Source organism: Mustela erminea, chromosome 16 (assembly GCF_009829155.1).
Source record: "Mustela erminea isolate mMusErm1 chromosome 16, mMusErm1.Pri, whole genome shotgun sequence".
Lineage (NCBI taxonomy): Eukaryota > Metazoa > Chordata > Mammalia > Carnivora > Mustelidae > Mustela > Mustela erminea.
Genome location: NC_045629.1, coordinates 26,886,633 through 26,909,574, shown reverse-complemented (window position 1 = coordinate 26,909,574; position 22,942 = coordinate 26,886,633). Strand labels below are relative to the sequence as shown.

Genomic DNA, 22,942 nt, shown 5'->3' with positions numbered 1-22,942 from the left:
TTAAGCCCAGAGATCACTGAATGTTATCTCGTAAATTATCACTTTGTAGGTATTATAGGAATGGGAGCTGAAGATGTCCCAGCACCTCATATATATTTTTAGAATAGTGTAATTTTAAATTTCCCTCAAGTTAACTACTGAATTACATTATTGCCTGTGTTACATCATCTATTACATGTCTCTGCATGTAAATATACATATACACCTATGTGTATATGTATATCTACATACATACACATAAATTACAGGTCAAATATATATATTTTATTCCTCACAAATGTAACATCTTCCCTTTGGAAAGTAAGTTTTAGAACTGGATGCCTCAACTATGTCAATACTACATAGACACCATTTTAACTTGGGCTTAGAGGTCAGAAGATAGAAATGGATGTTTTGATTACCTCAAAGATGAAACAAACAAACTAGACAAACACTAATTTATACAAGGAATAATAAAAGAAAAACAAGATTATTATAAAATATGTATAATATGTGCAAAACTCAATATATATATATGCCTATAAGTCCCAGAAAACATTCTGTTTTCTGGAGGAAAAGATAAGCTTATTTAAACCAGTATAGGTAATTTGATGTTACTCCTGGAAAACAAAGATTGTCAGTACAAGAGCCTCCGTAACTTGGAGGGCAAGCAGAACATGGTACTCCTACTTTATAGGGTGCTTCTCCAATCCAATTGCCCCTAAAAAAAGAAAAAAAAAGTACAAAGATAACATTAGTGCTCTATTAGTGCTCATTTAAAGAAATGTGCTTGTCCTTAAGCATATGTCTGCATGGATTGACATGTAATGATCTTTTTGAGAAGTTTGTCAGTTTAGAAAGTCACTGAAAATGATATCCATTTCTTTCTTTCTTTCTTTCTTTCTTTCTTTCTTTCTTTCTTTCTTTCTTTCTTTCTTTCTTTCTTTCTTTCTTTCTTTCTTTTTAAAGATTTCATTTATTTACTTGAGAGAGGGAGGGACTGGGAGTGGGCCTGAGGTGGAGGAGGTGTGCGCAAAAGGAGAGGGACCAGTAGATTCTCCAGGGAGCAGGAAGCCCCAGGCTGGATCCCAGGACCCTGAGACTATGCCCTGAGCCCAAGGTAGACGCTTAACCCACTGAGCCACCCAGACATCCCTCCATTTCTTATTTATACAGTAACTTATTTTTCTATCATATCTTACTTCTTAAATATTTCTCTCTGCAACACTTACTATTATCTTAATTTACAGATAAGACATGAGGCACTACAATGAATGATGACATCATTAGTCATCTGATGCCAGGCTTGATACTCATTCAGTCACCACATCTGTGTCTGCCTTGTAACTGCCTTCTAGAGCATGTTGGCAGGACACACTCCCATTTCTAAACTCCTGCTAATGCTAAGGATGGTAATATATATATGCACTTACTATTTTCTGGGAGAATTAGAAATGATGAGATAAGCAAAAAGTTGTCATGGTAAGAGATTAAGGGCTCAGGGAAGCAATTAAAGGTGATTTCAAAACCTTTACCTATGTGTAAACTCATAGCTTTTGTTTTTAGTAATACTATTTGTTTTTTGATAATGTTAAACACTGTGTTGTCAATCTTTTCATCTGTATTGATGGCCATGATCATAATACTACATCAAATTCATCATTTACAATAGTCAGAAGTAGCTACAATGTCTTACTGTTCAATTATGAGGGAGGAGGTAATAGATGTATTTTCAATAGCATGGTGATTAGCCCTAAAAATAGCAACATAGCCACATTTTGAAGGAAACTGAATGGTCAGGAGGAAATTTCTTTGTCAGTAGTAAAAAAGTCAGGGTTGAAGATAAGACAACTTTAAGAAAGAGCCTAAAATATGAAACAGGTGGTTCTCATCTTCTTTACAACCTGAAGAAGCCCAAACAGCGACTCTTAAAGTGAATCTATATAAAATATCTGCTGACATCGGTCAGTTAAAAATTCAGGATTTGGGATGCCTGGGTGGCTCAGTGGGTGAAGCATCTGCCTTTGGCTCAGGGACTGAGTCCTGCACTGGGCTCCCTGCTCATTTCTCTCCCTCCACCTGCCCCTCCCGCTGCTTTCTGTCTCTCCCACGCTCACTTTCTGTCTCCCAAATAAATAAATACACACATAAATAAAATCTTCATAAAAATTCAGGCTTTGATCTACAAACTATTTATGGAGGAAAAGTTACCTATACAAATGAAATACATGCTGATAGTGATTCATACCACAAAATGTCATCAGATTCCAAGAACACCCACCTCCATTCAGTTTATTGTATACTCTGCCCTCTGGATAAGATTCCTCGAGTATATTTTGGATAATGACACATGCTTACTCCAAAACACTCGAGGAGGCCCTTTCTCTTATGAGTGTAACTCACTCCTTTATCCTAATCTCTCCTATTCTATATTAATAATCTCATTTCCCTCTATATCTTTATCCAAAGCCCATAAGTGCGTATGGGCCAGCCTATGCTCTTTTAATGTCATATTTTTCTATTTATTCTACATAACTTTTTGAAATTACACAACACATATTTTTGGTAACATAAGCTTAGAAATACATTTTATTATGCGTCCAAAGTATTACATATTACGTTACAAACTTTTACATAAATCACAGATTTTTACTGAATAGAGGACAATTACATTCAGAAGTAAATCTGTCAACCAATGAACTTACATTATTTATCCTTCCATTTTTTGTTGTATTCCATCTAATTAAAATTCCCTTCTTTCACTCCTTCCCTCTCTCCACCTCTCTCTTTTTTCCCCCCTAAAAAACAGACTTGAGATAACTTTATATTGGCATTGGAAAATTCACACTCAAATAACAGTCAAGATTTTAAAACTTTTTTCATTGCCTAGGTTTCAAAATAATGGCTTTTTTTTTTTTACAACAAATTAAGCGTTTTAACACAATATCTTAATCTCTCATTGAAAACAATCCGATATCCCATCAATAATAATATTAGAAAAGTCGAATCAATGTTTAAAAACAAAACAGCTAAACAAATGAAATAAAAATCTCTTTCACCATTTGAGTACTCCTTGGCCTATTTATGTCAAGAAGAAGGGTAAAGTCTTAATAGGAAAATATAAAGTGTGAAACTGAAAATATCAAGCAAATGCACAGTTTCAATGTTTTTTGTAATGCAAACACATTCTACTTTCCAAACCTAATTATTCCAATAATTATGAAGGGGCACCATGGGGAAAATCGCTATTTTTCTAACTTTGCAAAAACACTGCCACTGGCATTTTACCATACAAATGAGTAATGCAGTTATTTGTGAAACGTTTTCTCATTCCCTCCCCATATTGGCAAAGCTGGAGAAAATCTTTGTTTGGGACTTACTTTGGAAGACACCAAGAGTGTCATAAATCCTTTTGCACATTTTGCTATTTACTCCAAATGGGAACAGACTCATGTATAAATATTGGAAGGTTTTATCGTCTCAAGAGTTATTGTTATCAGGAAGGCATTTTATCAAATGTTAACAAATGCTTATTTATACTCATCTTGTAAAGAATATTTATAAATATGGCTATATTTTATAATCTTTGATCAATTTTCACAATACACTTTTATGTATGCTATAAAATATAACTAATGAAAAATTGTGTTTTATTTTTCTTTAGATTTATTTATTTGAGATAGAGACAGAGAGAGTGCACACATGCATACAGGAGAGGGGGAGGGGCAGAGGTAGAGGGACAGAGCTAATCTCAAGCAGACTCCCTACTGAGTGGAGTCTTACCCTGAGACCATGACCTGACCTGAAATCAAGAGGGGGACTCTAACTCAACTGAGTCTCCCAGGCACCCCCATTGAGAAAATTCTAAATTTTCAATACTGAAACTTAAATCATGGCAAAGCTTTAATTTAAAAAGAAGTCACAACATTTAAATTTTCCCTTCTGGCAGTGAATGACTCCTTAGCCAACTATAAAATTAGTAAACTATAATTTTTAGTTTTACTCTTAAAGGAAGAAGGACTCTGTTTTGCTTTTCCAGTGAAAAAAATAAGCCAACATTCTAGTACTGATAGCTGGGAATAGTGCAGTACTGATAAATTTCCTAAAAGATTCTTCTCTTTTTTTTAAAGAACAGTCAAAAGCCTGAAAGTACAGTATTTATTTTACAATTATCATGACTAAAAAACGGGTAAAGGGAATTTAGTGAGTTTCTGTATCTCAAATTATTTTGCCCACAATTTTAGATAGAAATACCTATCTGTGAAAAATAACTGTTCATCTCATTATTTTTCAGGTGTATGAGGTCACGGGAGACTTGAGGATTAGAGGCTATTATAATTAAATCTTATTCACATTAAAATAACTAGCAGACTGGAGATATTTAATATCATTAAAAGTTCCAAGAAGTAGAAGCCAGCCTAGTACTTACTTTGGGGCATAGTTGCATACCAGGTAAACTGCACGTCGCCACACAGCTCCCCAGACATTCATGTTTTGACAAGTATGAATTGCACATCCTACTCGATTGGAGGTGGCCCAAACCATCTGCAAAAATAAACCAATACATTATTATTGAAGCTAAAGCTAAGAAAATGCATATGCCCCAAAAGAGTAAGAGCATTTTTGAAACTATGAATCAAAAATTAACAAGACAATTGAAATAACCTGTGTATAATGTGTGCACATGGGGCCAAAACATCTCATAGGACATCTGGGGTTGCAATCCTGAGGATATGGGAAAGCATAATCTTTCACCTCATCATACCATGGCTTGACCAACTGGAGAATAGAGCGATATCTAGATACCAAGAAAAGAGAAAGAGAGAGTGAGAGAACTTAGAGTATAGCAGTCGTAATTTATTGTGGACTCATGTTAAGTTGTAAGTTAATAGTTCTTTTTTGCAGATTATTCATGATGACTCAGTAGCAAACCCATACCTCATAATTACCACCATCACCTATTCCTCCAAGTAGGGCCAAGCTTGAAAATGCCCGGGACTAAAGCAAGTGAGACTATATTCGTTTAAGTATATGTCTGGTTGTTTCAAAAAGAAAAATGCAAATTTCAGGAGTCTTCATCTTTATCTTGTTTCTATCTATATTGTTAAAAATTTCTCCACCAGAATCATATATACAATTAAAAATTAGATAAATAAATTGTAGTTGTGATACTAGAACTAAATGTGTTTTTTCCCTTAAACTTGATTCACTTTAATTTTAATAATAGCACACCTGATTTTTCTCTTGTATATAGAAGAGAATGGGTCTTTGGAATCTTGGATAATGACATTCCTTGGTAATGGAAAAGTTATCCTATCACTGGGAACAGACTTTCCCATAGTTGAACAGACATATATGAGTATAGATATATGCAACCATGGGAAAGTTTCATAGACACAAGAATGGTTTCTGCCATACTGAAAAAAATTTCCTGAGGTGGGAGAGTTAGGATATAGGCCATAACATATGCCTAATCCTTTCAAAGATTCTGTGACATAAGCAAAGAATACAGGCTAGGAGAGGGTGTTCCAAGGGTGAAAGGAGAAACTGGTCTTACTAGGACCTTTTAACCAATTAAATAATCTTTGAAGACATCTGAAACAGTCCCAGGCCAAGCATCATTGCCTGACACATAGTGAGCACTCAGTAAGTATTTGCTGATATTACTGGTGGTATCACTCCCCCTTGGGGTCCCTAAGTAATAAAATGTGTGGATGAACAGTATCATTGAAACTGCTTCTTACCTTCCAGTTCGTACAGAAAGGTTTTGGCCCAAAAATCTCAGTAAATAAGAAGGTCCATGGTCCCAAATGCAAGTAGCTGCCCACGCCTCTGCAGATTTTGCAAGATTTTCATCCCAAACCTGTGAAGGGGAAAAAACCTTGAGCTTTACCAGTTTTGCCAGTAACTGACAAAAGTTAAGAGGAAGAAATGGTACTACGATTTCCTAAAGTTCTTTCAATTCTGGTTTCTTAGACTATTTTCACTAAAGAAAGCAAATTCAGACAATTGATATTAAAAGTTCTATAATGTAATATGATTATATCACAGAAAACATTACTGTTCTTACAGTGTCATCCAAATCTGAAATCCAAATATCAGTTTTATTAATGGAGGGACTAACAAAAATACCACATCCATCTAGATGTAGCTTGGGGACATATCATACTGACTACTGAATTTTTAATCCACCTGAGTCGACTGACTTTCCTTAGAGGTCATCTTCATAACAACGAGGAGCGATGTTATTAATGTATCTTAAAAACTAATATCATCAAATTATTTATTCAAACTGATATATCAAAATTAATAATGTCTAACATTATACAGCAATTTTTAAAGGTCAAACTATATTGTTGTGTAACGATTCCCAAGGAGCCTTCATATTTTACATTTGAATCTTTGGTAGTAATAATAGTATGAGAACTAAATTTTAGTGTGTATGAACTAGAAACAAATTATGATCAAGAATAATTTGAACTATGCCACATAAGACTTCTTTGAAAATATAGTATATTATAATTCAATTAATAAATTAAGAAAAATAGTAATTGTTCTCAAAAAAGGAAGTTGTTTACATTGATAAGGGTGTTATTGACATATAATAACTTTTATTTAATTAAAAAAACCTGTGGAACAAAATTGAATGAGCCTTAGATTTAATAGATATTTATATTGGTTACCATATAGATTGATATTTTCATTTCTAAAACTGTATGGGGAAATGAAAGCAAGAATTTGTGGACCTGCCAATTATAAATCAACCTAAAATGGTAATCTATTTTATTAGATGCTTCTAGGTACAAAAACACAAAATAGAGAATATTTATAATTCTTGTAATTCAATATACAAAAAATGCATTCAAACATTTTCCCTAGTAAAAATATAATTTAGTAAAATATTTTTCTTCTCTGTGAAATGGTTTTAATTGAAGTTGATAGTTTGTATCATGACATTATTTCCTAAGTTATTTAAATATTTAAATATTATTCTAGCTCTCTGAAAAAAAATTTGTCCGAATTTTGACTAGATAGTAGCATATGTTAGAAGGTAAGAACTTGCATGAAAAAAATACATGTCAATTTTATGATTACTCAAATTCACATGGAGCTTCCCATAGGAAAGTGTATAGATATTCTTCTACTGATCATTATTTTTCTGTTTTTCATAGTCTCCCTTATTTTATCATTCTTTGATGACTTTCTCCTACACCAGGTTGTATGGAGTTAAGTAAGACTCACCTACATTAGGGTTGATGGTCATGAGTTCACTTTGAGTTATAAGCTTTCAAGAAACTCATGAGACTGCTTGACTAGGACACAGGGAGGCTTAATTTTCCATAAGGATGACGGGATACATATATTTAGTTAAGATAACAATGTATTTAAGGGAAGAGAACTTATTTTAGTGACTTTGAAATAAAACAGGCAAAAATCAAAATAATGGATGAACTTTTCCAGAGACACTTTCATCCCATGAGGCCACCTTCAAAAGAAATTTGTTAGTTACTCTGAAGTTGTTTTAAATTAGGAAAGCAATATCATCTTACATATACTTATCTAGAATTACATTAAGGTAAACATAAGGTTTGTATAAAATGAGAAGTATTTGGAAAGAATCTGGAGCAATTCTATAGTGACAATGGCCACATCTTAAGGAACTATAACAAGACACACTTTTCCAGAATATCATCTGCCAATTTTGAAGATTAAATTAAATGTGGCAAAACATTACATAATGCCATTTTAGTCAGTGAGCAATCAATGATATATACAGTACCAAAAATTGAAAACACTCTATCATGAGAGACTTTGTACTACAGTATTCACAGTTACTTAGGTCAGAGATAAGTTTTATGAATTACTGTTTCAAACTCCTCCTTTGTCTTATCTGTAAAAAATTTGGGCAAAGTGTATCAACAGTGTGAAATAAATTTATAATTAAAGTCACAAGATCTAAGGACTGGAATTAACTTTTAAAAACATTGGGGTGCCTGGGTAGCACAGTCATTTGAGCATAGGACTCTTGATTTCAGCTCAGGTCACGATCTCAGGGTCTTGAGATCAAACTCCAAGTCAGGCTCCACACTCTCTCTCCTGCTCTCCCCTTCTTCCCCACTCTCTTTCTATCCTTCTCTCTAAAATAAATAAATAGGGCACCTGGGTGGCTCAGTGGGTTAAGCCGCTGCCTTCGGCTAAGGTCATGATCTTGGGGTCCTGGGATTGAGTCCCACATCGAGCTCTCTGCTCAGCAGGGAGCCTGCTTCTCTCTCTCTCTCTCTCTCTCTGCCAGCCTCTCTACTTACCTGTGATCTCTCTCTGTCAAATAAATAAATAAAATATTAAAAATAAATAAACAAACAAACAAATAAATAAATAAAATCTTTATAAAAAAGTATTTGTTAGGCTGATAGTGGATTTATCTAGTATTTATTCTTTTGAAGTTTTCTCAATGAAATATGGATTACAGTTCACTGAAGTACAAAATAGCATAATTAATTCACAAAGGAATTCCAGATGGCATGGCATCAAAAAATTATGTCCCCTGATGGGTTCTTAATTAGTTGTAATCACTTGGGGAAAAAATGCATCTAAGTATTATTTACATATTGAACTACAATATATACTCAGATCAAGAACTGCTAAGAACACTTTCCTATAGTCTTATCCTAAAATATAAGCACAGCATGGCACAGATAACACTGACCTGAAAATAAAAATATCGTGTTCTAACCCTAATTATACTACTAAGATCAATTATGATGAAGACATGTCAATTATTTTCTCCCATTTACCTCATCTGTAAAATAAGATTGGATGAGGTCATTTCTAGGGAACCTTTCATCTCCACTTCTCATGATTTAATATGCCTGAGTAGCACCAGCATCAAAGCCAGTAAGATGTATGTTATACTGGTCTACAACTTGCTCAATTCTAGCCCTTTCCATTCCATAGAGAGGATAAAACCAGATTTTTTTCAAAATAATTAACAATATTTAAAGCTGTTAAGAATTTAGAAGTAATTTACCATGTATAAGTCTATCTTTATACTCATTCATATATTTTAAAAAAATATTTTAGGGGCGCCTGGGTGGCTCAGTCATTAAGCGTCTGTCTTTGGCTCGGGTCTTGATCCCAGGGTCCCGGGATCCAGCCCTGCATCGGGCTCCCTGCTCGGCGGGAAGCCTGCTTCTCCCTCTCCCCCTCCCCCTCCTTCTGTTTCCTCTCTCACTGTGTCTCTCTGTCAAATAGATAAATTTAAAAAATCTTAAAAAAAATAAACTTCATATTTTATATGTCAAAATCTGTATTTATCTGAAATATTTCCACTCAAAACATCAGTTTGGATATACAGATGAATCCTTTATGTATGGCTAAAAGCATTTTTACTTTATTAGAATGTTGGTAACAGTTGGGGGGGAAATGAACCACAAAGTTCATTCCCAAAAAATATCTTACATGTACAAACCTTATTAACCATGATAAGGGATTTTGATTAAGAAGACAATGTATTTAGCATTACTGATGCCTACATTTTTAGGCATGAGTTTCTATATATAAATATTACAATAAAAATTTGGGGGAAGATGGTTATGGAGGAGAAGGGATAATCACTTTCTTCTTCATATTTACTTTGAAGGAACTGATGAGAGGGATTTCTGCCTGTCTCTATGCTCCTGAAGGAAGATGCTAGAGAGACTGATAGGCATGGCCTTCATCCCACCCCCCCAGAGAGCTGGTCATTTTGACTCCCCTTGGGAGACATGGTCCAGACATACCCACTGCAGGAGAAGTCAAAGGGGCTATACTTTTTCTTGCCTCTTTGTCCTCAAATAAGGCTCACACTCATTCTGTAGAGAGGGGAAGATCCAGCTTGAGTAGGGAGCTCTGAAATTTAGGAATTACATCAACCACGTCAACTGGTGAAGTTAAGATCTATGTTTGCTATCTGTCTTTCTTCTTGAGTTACAGCTTCCAGGAGTAAATGGGTACATTATTTATCCTCTTAAGATCCAGTGGTATTTAAATTTATTAATATGATGAGAGGTCTTTGAAGTTTGAAAATAGCAAGCAACAATAACTTTATTTAATAACAGTAGGAGATTTCAACAAAAAAATTGTGGCTATAGGGAATGGTCCAGTATGATCTTCTTTTTCCTATCCAGAATCTCTAAATTATAGTGAATGTGGCAACCATGTGAAAGAACTCCTACAACTTACGAAGTTCAGGAAATGAAGATGTAAATTGCTTAAGCATTTAACTTAGCATATAGGTTTCTGGATGCTTGATGGGTAATATATCTGCTGAATTTTTCTAAGTAGGTGCAGCATTTATTTGAAATTATTTTATTTTTTAAAAGATTTTATTTATTTATTTGACAGAAAGACAGAGAGAGAGAGAGAACAGCAAAGCAGGGAGACCAATGTGGGACTCGATCCCAGCACCTAGGGATCATGACCAGAGCCTAAGGCCGACAACAAACTGACTCAGCCACCCAGGCAATCAGAAATAATTTTAATATTGGATCCTGCAAATACAGCAACAGAAAAGAGCACACATGTGCATTCTATGGAATTTCTAGTAAATATGTAATATACTATTTGTTACCTTTCGTTGGAAAAACTAGATATCTGATACTTAGATTTTATTCAACCAGGTTGAACATCCTGTATTTTGGGGTTTTGCCCTTCTAAATAGGTAAGATGAGTTCACAATAAATTAAGTTGTAAACACTTAAAATTTGATCTTGCCTCCTAAAAGTGAGGCAAAAATTAAGAATATTATGCATGGAGGCACCTGGGTGGCTCAATCGGTTAAGCACCTGCCTTTGGCTCAGGTTATAATCCCAGGGTTCTGGGATTGAGCCCCACATCGGGCTCCCTGCTCAGCGGAGAGCCTGCTTCTCCCTCTACCTCTGCCTGCTGCTCTGCCTACTTATGCTCTCTCTCTCTGTTGAAGAAATAAATGAATAAAATCTTTTTTAAAAAAAAATATTATGCATGGATACTCAAAAACATTTATAGGACATGCTAGAAATTAGATATTATGATTAAATTAGTTCACAAAGTAAAGATGGTTTAAAACAGTGTGAGGTGTGTCCTATTGCTCCAAATGCTTTTCTTCCAATCCTTGTTGTTAGAGCCATTTAGTTGGTTGGCTTATAAAAGGACTGATTTATCTTTGTACTAAAATATTCATCATGAACTATTCTACTTGCAAATAAAAGTTAGCATCTTGTCTGCGGCAACCACATAGTTGGACTAAGCCCTGAGAGATATCCCAAATTCAAACTGATGTCATTTAAATATCTGCAAGAGTTGTGGCTCCAAGAAATAGGAGGGGTATGAAAAGAATGTAGATTCTCATCAAGTTTAGAAGTCTTTAGAGCTTGAGCCAAAGAAATACCAAGTCAAATAAAGAATGTTGCAGTATGGGAGAAGTTTGCTGACTTTCATAAGCAGACAGAAGAATTGAGTAGTGATCTGATCCAGCCAGGGATAAGGTTGTTTTGCCAGCCCTCCGTGAGTTTTGGTATCCACAACACACTGACAGCCAGAATCATGAAGCACATTGACATCTGAAGTACACATCCCAGTCAACATCTTGGACAAGAAGTGTACTCAGACTAGAAGGCATCCCTAAAAATTACTTGGGAATACATCCTCACATCTTTGACATTGTTTGAAATGTAATAGTGCTTTTTAAAAAATGGGTAAGATATTTTAATTCCACACGTAAGATTTAAATGTAGGACTGTTTGAAAGAATCAAATTTAAGGTATTAGGAAAGAATTTCTGGCTAAGGAACCTGTGTGTACTTGATATTGAAAATCTGTAATGGTTAAGAAAATGTACCTATTAAAGCAACAGGTTAGACTTGTAATTTCAACATAAGTACATCAGTGAGTAATTATTTAACTTGTGATTTTAAGTTGAAAAATACTAGAAAAATCTTAAATTTTTAAAATAACACTGCACAATTTAAAACTGAAGAGTCACTGTATTTCTTAGACTTTTAAGATCCTTTAAGGGGAACCTGGGTGGCTTAGTTGGTTGACTGTCTTCCTCCTGCTCAGGTCATAAGGCCGAGCTACATGTCAGGCTCCCCACTCAGCAGGAAGCCTGCTTTTCCTTCTTCTCTTGCCCCCCACCCTGTTCATGCTGTTTCTCCCTATCTTTCTCTCTCTGTCAAATAAATAAATAAGTAAATATATTTTTTTAAAAAGATACTTAAATGTATGAAAATAATTTTCAATAAATCAATTGAAATGCTTTTAAAACCCAGATAAATGAAATGTATACATGCGGCTTAGGAAATTTAATTAATTAAATCTGCTGGTAATAAATATTAAATAAATGTGTCTGTCAGAATCCTAGATTTATAAATAGGACAAAAGATTAATGAATTGTGACTAAATTAAGGAAGAACCAGGAATACTAATTTTGGCCTCTTGAAAGAATCTATTCTGCTCATGGATACTATCTTTGAAGACATAAAATGCTAAAAATAAAAATAACACACTTTGAATTTTCAGAGGCACATTTCTTTTCTTTTTTTTTTTTTTAAGATTTTATTTATTTGACAGAGAGAGAGAGAGAGCGGAGAGCGATCACAAGCAGGCAGAGAGGCAGGCAGAGAGAGAAGGGGAAGCAGGCTTCCTGCTGAGCAGAGAGCTCGATGTGGGGCTCGATCCCAGGACCCTGGGATCATGACCTGAGCCGAAGGCAGAGGCTTAACCCACTTAACCCACTGAGCCACCCAGGCACCCCCAGAGACACATTTCTAAATTGGTTATTGTCATAGATACTATGGTGACAATGCCATTGGAGAGAGTTTGGCATGTCCCATAATTATGTTGCCATTTCTTGTATATTTTGAAAAAATGTAAAGTTAATTTAGACAGACATGCTTTGAGGTTTTAAAGAAATAACTCATCTAAGACTGTTTGATCTTTTCCTAGGTTAGTCAAATTGGAAAAGGGGTACTGGCTTACGAAAGTGAGAAAGAACCATTACAAAGAAGTTAAGTGATGATAAAATTATTTCCTCTGAGGGCAGCCAAAAGCTTTTAAAAAGTTTCACACGCATGATTGTGGTTCTGATTTGAAATTGGTTGGTTTTTCCCTGTTAGGTAGAAATGTGCGCATAAAGGACACTGAAAGTGGAATATAGAGACCCAGTGTTAAACCAGGCAGGAGGGTAGAAATGAGCTTTGGTAAGACCAGAGAGGGAGGGGTTGAGGTCTGGTTGGGTCGGGCAGAAGAAGAGAAAATGCCTTCTTATGGCAAATGCTGGGCATTGGTTAAAGTAATGAAACTGATTCTACTTTATAGAAGTAGATAGTTAAACGAATTTGATTTAAAAAATTCCCTCAACCCTCAAAAATAACTACAAAATATGGGAACACATTACATTACAAAATACCAAAGTAAGGTCTGAAGCTTTTTTTTTTTTTTTTTTTAAATGCTTAAAAGAAGATAGCTTGGGTGGCTCAGTGGGCTAAGGCCTCCGCCTTTGGCTCGGGTCATGATCCCAGTGTCCTGGGATCGAGCCCCGCATCTGTGGGGGGGGGGGGAGGTCTCTGCTCAGCAGGGAGCCTGCTTCCCCTACCCCCTCTGCCTACTTGTGATCTCTCTCTCTCAAATACATAAATAAAATCTTTAAAAAAAATGCTTAAAAGAAGATAATGAAGACTTACCTCAGGTAGAATGAGAACTACCTTTCATGTAGGGGGGAGAGGAAAATTTCTATAAAAAGATGATGTAAAGTGGACTCTTTTTTTTAGAGAGGATCATTGCCAATGACATAAATTTATTAACAAGAAACTAAAAAAGGCCTCTCTTGACCCCTTTTCATCTTCCAATCAACCCATCATTCTCTCCTTTCTCTTGCAATTAAATTCCCTGAGAGTTGTCTTAACTGAGAATTCCCAGTTTCTCTTCCTCCCTTCTCTCTTGAGTCCACAACAGCACACTCCCACCCCACCTCCACCGCACCTAAGCTGCTCTTATCAATGGTGACCAAGAAATGGTCACCATTTTACTTGTTCTAGCGGCAGTGTTTGGAATGCCTGACCACCTACTCTTCCTGGTCACAGCCCATCTCTTGGTTTCAGGACCCTACATTTGTCTTGATTTCTTCTGGTGACTGCTTCTCCTTATGCATGCTGACTCCTCCTCATTTCTCCAACCTCTGCGTGCTGGAGGGTTCTCAGGACTCAGGCCACATCTATTTCTCTTTGTCTCCCCCTTTGGTTCATCTATATTCAAGGCTTAAGAAATCTCATCCAATCTCACAGATTGAAATACCATTTATATGCTGGTGGTATGGTTCCACATTTTATCTGTAGTAGTTGAATTCCAGACTACTTTAACCACCTTACTACTTTCAGTCTCTACTCAGCATACCACAAACTGAGCTCCAGAGAGTCACAACCCCGCTCCACTTCCTAGCCCCTCACCAGCTACTCCTGTAGTGTTCCTTCTGTCAGTAAATGGCATTGCCCATCTTCTCATTCAGGAATCACCAATTCTGTCCTGCTACACTGTTACATTAGTCTACGCTGCTGTTGTGCTATAAAAGCAGAGCTGAGTGGTTGCAACATACGCCATATTTACTACTTGAAGAAATGACTACCGAAGAAATTTACCAACTGCTGTTGTAGTTGCTCTGGCCAAAAATCTAAGTGGTCATCTTTACTCTTTCTTTGCTTCATAATCTTAATCTGTTCCATCAGCAATTCCCTTCAAAATACTGTACATTCAGAATACAACCAACTGCTGATCACTGTTACTGCTACCACCTCTGTCAAAGCCAACATAATTTGTTATCTGGGTTACTGCAAGAAACTCCTAACTGAAGAAGTGCTTCGTAGCCTTGAAACCTTAATATATAAATTAATGAGGGCATGGATAAAAGATAATAATACATTCAGAATTTGAAGTAAAAGTACTTAAATATGACTAGCGTTTAGGAAAGAAAGTTCCAGTGCTTTAAATCTATGTATGGCTAAATCTGCGCTGTGAAATTGTACTTGACTTAAGTGCTTTGAAAATATTAGAGCTCTCTATAAATATAGTCGTATTCAAATGACTGTGTTGGGGGGACGGTCTAGTAAGGAAAATGAATAAAGTAGTATTGATTGTAAGATGGCAAAGTTGCATGTCCAGAGGACAGTTACATGGGGAAAAAATAGTCTCATAAATGAACAAATCTGCCCCACCCAAAGAGGCTACTCCTCTCTAACCAATTGCTGACAAGTAGGAAGTGGGCTTAATGTCTCTAGAACTTTCCCCTCTTGAGGATAATCTGGAAATACAGATGTATATGTAAAATGTATCAACTTTAACATTTGACAAATGATTTTTTAAAATGTAAAATTCTGTACAGTTCAATATCATGCAGAGCAAATTGAATATGCCCACTAATTAGAATGGTTGATGGACCTACAGTTTATGAATTCTAATGTAAGGTATCATTTTCATAATTATACTCACATGGATGTGGCATCTTCCTTCCTAATACCCATGGATGGTGGCAGGAAAGTGTTCTGGAGCCACATTTGCCCCAAACCTCCTACAGCAGACTTACCACACATGGGCTGCTGTTTTGTCCTCAACAATGGAAAATGCAAGAAACACATATTTTAAGATTAACCAATAGGACCCCAGGTAATGCATTCATCTAGACAGCCAGTAAATGAATATTCATTGGGAGGTCTTGGGTACTGTGAATTCAACAGTCAGTAGGGCAAACATGGACTTTATCTTAAAGTTTAGGGAAGAGACAGATAACAAAAAACACTAGCAAACAAATAAATGAATAATTGCCAACTGTAATACATCACAAAAATACATTATTATATAACAAATTATATATATATATACAATGTATGTAATACATTATATTAAAAAGCTCCAGAAGAATCATGTGCTACTTAAAAGTTTGCTTCTTTTAAAGTTCCCTTAGTCAATCAAGTATATTCCCAAGTGAGCATGATTTCATGTTGCAGACCCAGAGGGCCCACATGATATTTTGTGAAATTAGGTATGGAATAATTTCAAGTGAAATCTTGTGATAGTGTAGAATTATCACTGGGATAATTTTTCCTTTGGGTTAACCCATTAATTTGTTCAATGTACAGTCTCTTGACAAACAAGTGGATATTTAAGCCATGTAATATTTTCCTCAGCTCAGTTTTGTGTCCTAAACCATGATTGAAGAAATTTACCACTTGGGAAATTACTCCAGGATCTTCTGGGAAACTTTCAAGAAGATAGATGCTTAGCACAATCCTGGACTTATCAAATCAATGTTAAGACTGGGGATCTTAAATGTGTGCTTACAAAGTAGTTCTGTTCTCTTCTGATTAGAAATAATTATCTAAAGCCTTCTTGCTGGAGAGGCATTTTGATTGCAGAAAACTTTGGGCCTCCCCTCTCCTCTCCTGTTCCTACTCACCCCCTGCCACACCACATGGAATGCTCAAGAAGAAGGGCATGTTTCTGATAGTTAACATTTATTAATTTTCACATGTAAGCACTTATATCAGTGTCCTTCTTCTATACTCTGGTCTGTTATTGACTGAAGTTTAAATAAAAATTAAAAATAACATTTTGTCCTGAATATGCCTCACTGTCACAGATGCTAGATGTTAAACTCCATGAGAATATTTATAATGTGTAGTCAAGGAACACAGAATTATTGGAGAGAGAGAGAGAGATCATTGTGTATGTTGCTATACAAATGTGCTAACATCATTCACTCTGAGAGTGACAATTTCAGAAGAAAAGAACATGTATTCTGTGGTTACCTGGATATGAACACAGAAATAACATGGTATTCACAGAGCTTATTTAGACATCATGGGAAATCTAAGTGGCTTTATTACTAAGATATTACAAATAACATGGGAAGAAAAATATACAGAACTTTCTGAAAATCTAAAATCTTAAAGAAAAAGATACAAAATTTAAAAAGAGCCTGCCCTTCTCTCTGCTCGGCGGGGAGCCTGCTTCCTCCTCTCTCTCTGCCTGCCTCTCTGCCTACTTGTGATCTCTGTCAAATAAATAAATAAAAATCTAAAAAAAAAAAAAAAAAAAGACCCTGCCCTAGGCCTGTGGGGTGGGTGTCTTTTTATGATAATCTGTGACCAGCAAGGAATAACTAACCAGACCCTAAAAAGGAAGTAAGCCATTTAAGGTGCTCAATGGTGATATCAATAGAAATGTTTAAAAGGATTTAAGTACCCTGGTTAGCTTTCTATAAAAGACCAACCCTAAAGGCCCTTACTGTCAACCCTATGGGAACCCCTTTCACTCTTGAGAACTTTTTCTGTATCTTCACATAATAAACTTCTATCGCTTTATTCACTCTCCTTTGTCTGCGAGATTCATTCGTTGACTCTGCAGGTCAAGAACCTAGCTCTCCCGCATCGTATCTGTCTTTCTATCTACCCATGCTTTCACTGTCTCTCTCTAGCAAATAAATACATAAAATCTTTAAAAAAACACAACTTTCTCTTCTGCTAATATCATCATTTGTGTTTCTATTGTCTGATTTATCTTTGCTACATATCCTATTTTTCTGCTTCCTTATATGTCTGATACTTTTGATGTCAAACATCACGAATTTTATGTTGTTAAAAAAATAAAATAAAATAAAAAGGCAATCACTTTCCACTATAATGACACTGAACCTGAATTTAAAACACATATATGTGACCAATATGCAATTCATGAGGATACAAGAATATGATTCAAATCAGCAGAAGGTGACTGCCAATTCTGCAAACTTAACTTTAGGATGCATTCACAGAAGTAGAATAAATGGAAAACGATTTGTCATTGCTACTCTGCACTTGTCAGATCACATAAATTCTAGGCACCTCACTGTAAGAAGAGCACATATGTATTGGAACCCAACTGGGATGACAACAGGATGAAAGGACATTCCTTGCTCAGAGCCACTCTGCTTCCATTTCCCAAAACAATTTAATGGACACCATTCATGTGTGTATGTAAAACAGCATGGAGTAAAAAGTGTGGGGGGAGTACACTGATTTTCTATTTATTTAATAGTACGATTCTTACCTTTTTCAGTATTTGCAGAAGGCAAATATCTCTTTGCAACCTTCCCTGATAGGCTATGTTGTCCATACTCTGCATGCAAGAGGAGGCATATATAGATACTTAACACAAAGCAGCTAACGGCTAAGAAAAAGCTGGGTGATTTGAGGTTAAGGGTCTGAGACATCAATGTTCACAGTTCTCAAAGACTTGACGCACTGTCACAATGCAGAGTTTTCCTATATGGTTACCAAGGGTAGAAAGAATACTGGGAATAAGATTTGATTCCATGTGCAGAAATACTTTCTAATATTCAATGAGGTCCTCAGATCAAATACATGTAGAGAAATACCTTAGCCAGTGGTCTCAAGAGCAGGAGATGCACACAGGAAGGGGAGCATGTAACATATGGCCTTTCAAAGCATGGGCTTTTTTGTCCTATAGAACTCCTTCTCATCATTTCGGTTTACCTGCTGGGTGATGTTGGGAAAGTTATTTATACTCTCCAAGTTCCAAGTTTCCTGTTTCTAAATGAGAAAAATTGTCTTCATATTTCAAGACTTCTTTGATGGTTAGACAAGATCATGACAGGAAGACTATTAACACAGCCCTAGGAGGACAATGGTGTAGTTAATGGTAGACATTATTATCACTGGGGATGCAGGCACTGGAATGGTGGTGATGACGAGTGAACTAGAAGGCTACCTAAAATGTGAAGCAGTGTAAAGTGCGCTTTTGATCATGTTATCTGGCAGCCTAAAGTTTAAGAGACTCCAAGCTTTAATCTCAACAAAGCAGGCATCAGATAAAGTGAAAACAGATAAACCCTGAAGCAACTAAATAATCAGAAACAGAATTGCATATAGATAATAAGGAGTTTGCTTTCAGAGGAATTAACATCAGACGGTGAAAGATAAAAATTAGAGAATATTTTAGATATCTTAAAACTTATTAATTCCCCTCCTTAAATCCCTCTTTAATATATGTTTTATCTTTAAATTTCAAGATCATTTGTTGATGGATTCTAGTAAGAATTCTCCTTCCCAGGGAAATATAATATCCATCACCTACTACTTAATACTGGAAATATGAGCCAGGAAGACATTTTCATGTGTGGCTAATTTTTTTCACCAACTCAGTGTCACAATAATCTAAAAACTGATTTCTTGATTGTTAAACTATCCTGTGATACACAGGCATAGCTCACATCTTGCCAGTGACCACGTGGTCAGAAGAATTCAAATGCCTTTCCGCCTACCTACTGCCTGCAGAAAACATGATCTCGCTGGAATGCAGAGAGAGAGATTTGGTAGAACGTTCACATTTAATGAAATTATAAGACATGAATTTGATGCACTTTTTAGGAGAGAAAAATAATTGTGTCCTGAAGCAACATTTCTCAACTGTTTCAGTTTGGAGTATGTGGTGTGAAATTTTAAGAGTCATGAAAAGTTTATTCTAAAAACACAACTTGTTGGGCATTATTCCATATTCACCTAAAAAAAAATGTTTGGTACCTGATGTAGACACTATGGATAACAGGCTGGAAACGTTTGAACCTCATGCCTCAAGTCTGTGATATATTTTATGCCAAGCATTTTCCTTGACCAGTTTAAGCTGTTAGTCTTGATTTTTCTCTAACCCCTAACTACACCATTCTTCAGAAATTCTCATAGACTATTAAACATCTCATGTTCGTAACTATTTAATGGCCACTGACTAGTACATGCTTTTTAGATATGTTAAGTTCAAGACACCAGCCCAGAGCCAGACTATTATTCTGAAATCCTCTGATTAGCTTTCAAAAAACCTTATCCTGAGCATATCCAATGAACAAGGTGGGCTTGGTCCTACCCAGGCCCCTGAAACAGATTTGGATTTGTGTGGATTTAAGCCTCAGCACTTATTTAAAAAAAAAAAAAAACAAAAAAAAGGTACATGAAACTTTCTTATAAAGACTCTTGAGTATATTCCCAGACATAAAATCATCCATCCATACTGTCTCTGTGACACTACCCTACCCCTATTATGCAAAGTGGTTCATGTTGATTACCAAAGTATACTCCTATCCAAAAATGTTCATAGTAGAAGAATGTTCCCTCCCACATACTAGCTACTTCTCCTAACCTTTGTAGAGGTGTACCCTGGATATTAAACCTGCAGCCCCTGAATGACTACCTGAAAACTGCTCTTGATTTTGTGTTCTTCAATCTGAGAAACCCAGCTGTCCTTCACCTTGAAGCCAGAACAACCTCTCTGAAATTCAAATGAATTATATAACCTTCCTGCTTAAAATATTCAGTAACTTCCCTTGATTTTATAATAAAACTAAACAAGTTTTTGCCTGCCTTCTCCAGTCTTATCAAACATCATTTTTTTTCTCTCATACACAACATCCAAGTCATACTGAATTTTTACCCTTGCCTTCAATGTACTATTCACCTCTTAGAGCACCCTGCCACACCTACTCCACCTTCCCTACTTCAATACCTTCAGCTTAAGTCTGGGCTAAATATGTTTCTTGTAATCCCAGAACACCCTGTATGTTTTCCTACTTTAGCACCTAACTCACAGCATTTGCACTTACTTATCTGCTCACAGTTCTTCCTAAAAAGAGTGTCTTTCCACTCCCCATTGAATGCCCCAGCCCAGTGCCAGGCACAAGAGTAAATATTATGGAATGAAGGATAGAATAATGAATGACTCTTGCCCATCAGACCACTATAGCCACGTGTTCTTTACACGTGGCTATAGTGGTCTGAATGCCCAGAAAATGTTAGAAGACTTCATTCAGGTGTTCCACAAATATTTATTGAGTCTTCTCTGTGGAACAGATATGAAGCTAGGTTCTACAAATACTCAGCAGGAATACAATAGATTTATTTTTCTACACTGTTGTATGTGGTCAAATATCATTTGCCCTCAAAAAAGCAGTGTTGTGGGGCACCTGGGTGGCTCAGTGTGTTGAAGCCTCTGCCTTCAGCTCAGGTCATGATCCCAGGGTCCTGGGATGGAGCCCCGCATCCGGCTCTCTGCTCGGCAGGGAGCCTGCTTCCTTTCCTCTCTCTCTGCCTGCCTCTCTGCCTGCTTGTGATCTCTGTCTGTTAAATAAATAATTAAAAAAAAAAGCAGTGTTGTAATACTAGGAAATATAGTTGACATATATGTATGGACTTCATGAGATTCACGGCTTTTCTGTCTACCACCTAATGGTAAGGTTCTGAATCATACCGTGTTAATGTTTCCATTTGCACTTTAGAGATTGAATTCAGAATGGTCACAAAGAAAATGTTCTCAACCTTCAGCTGGCTCCATACATGAAGAGTTGAACATTCATATATAAGTAACAGTAAGTAATATTAAGCAACATGCACCTTGGAAGAAAATTCCTACAAAATGTGCCCAGTCTCTGTTAGAAGCCAAGACACTTAAAAGGCTCTACATCTATGAGAACAGGAATGTGGAGTTCCAAAAGCTCTGGAGAAATGCCTTCCTGTCAGCAGTCTTTCTCAGTTCACTGCTGGCTGGCAAACAGGTCTCAGGAGGCTTTCTAGTAGTCATAAAAGCATTCATCGAAAAGATGTAGGTTAGACACATCAAATTTCTCATGTTTATAACAAGAAAATTGAGCTATCCTTCCCAAATGAGAGGAAAATGTGCCATCTGGGAAAATATAGGGTTTCATTAAAAAAAAAAAAAAAGACAAGGATAGACATCACAAGTGTTTGGTCAACTACTGAATAAAGAAAAAAAAGGAGTTTAACATCATCAACATTCTCTTCCACATAAGGCCCAAATGAACAAAATCAGCATTTTCATTATTCCTGCCTGAGTCATAAATTATAGTAAGCAAATAGTTTTTTTGGCTATTTCCAAGGATGGATTAATCTATTCTCCATTCATTCATTGGAGTCATGCTTTCTGTTACTTTACTACCTGCCATGACTTGGTAACTAGTACTTTTCTCTTTTCCAGAAAAGTCTAAGAAGCCTTAAGTCCTTTTAGCTCTGCAAATAATACTTGCAGACACCAAACAAATGAAATGGATCACATTATCAACAGAGTCAAATTATGTTACACTTTCTCAGCTTTAAGTTGCTTGGTTCATATCTGTCATTATCTTTTCACTGTCCCTCACCTCTTTTTCCATTTTGTACACCGACTACAAAGACTGTGATTCCATACGCCATGCTTCAGTTAGCTGTTCATACCTGTTGTTGCGTAGGGGCAGGTGTCTGACTCCTTCTTACCTAAAGAAGTGGCACTGTTAACTCAGTGATTGCCATTTCCCCAGTCAACTTCATTGAATTTGAACTACATCAGCTGTTAGGATCATCTTTCCAAAATGCAGCTCTGACGCTACTCTAAAAGTTCTATAGCCTCCTTAATCTCTTTTGTATGAAGTGATTCTCAGTATTTTCTCAAACTCCTCAAAAATATGGCTAACACATTATACTCCTCCTCTCCTGGTGATTTTGTGCATGCATTGCTTTATCTGCTATCAGTCAACGCTTCCCCTTCCTGGACATCTATCTCAAATGTCCCTCCTCCAAAGAACCTTTCTTGATTTTGCCAATAAGAGATTATCACTTCTTTCTTTGATTTCTCCATGATATTTATCTGTACCTCACTGATTACATCAATCCTACACAACAGTGTATTATATTCAGTATAATGCTGAATTATATGCTTAGTGTTTTCTTTCTTTTTTTGGTTTCTCATGGTTTTGTTTATTACTCTAAAGACAAAGATTTCTGTTATCGATGGATCTCATCCTCTTATGGAAGGAACTCAACATTTTTAAGATCAATTTATTCAATTGACCTGTATTCAAGGAATATCTTACAAATTCTACTCTATGTGTGAGTCTTGCAATTTCATTCTTTGGGGGAGAT

The 22,942-nt window shown here is 36.1% G+C and overlaps 1 protein-coding gene across 2 annotated transcripts in view; it reads right to left on the bottom strand.

The window, feature by feature from the left end:
* Window positions 1-200: 200 nt before the first annotated feature.
* Window positions 201-22,942, bottom strand: part of PI15 (peptidase inhibitor 15) — a 28,243-nt gene continuing 5,501 nt past the window's right edge. For both annotated transcript variants that reach the window (XM_032316653.1, XM_032316654.1), the window contains exons 3-6: window positions 5,724-5,842; window positions 4,645-4,777; window positions 4,409-4,524; window positions 201-700 (exon numbers count right to left, since the gene is read on the bottom strand). In XM_032316653.1, coding sequence (XP_032172544.1) covers window positions 565-700; window positions 4,409-4,524; window positions 4,645-4,777; window positions 5,724-5,842 — 504 coding nt within the window. In that variant the 3' untranslated portion in view covers window positions 201-564. The remainder of the gene's footprint in view (window positions 701-4,408; window positions 4,525-4,644; window positions 4,778-5,723; window positions 5,843-22,942) is intronic.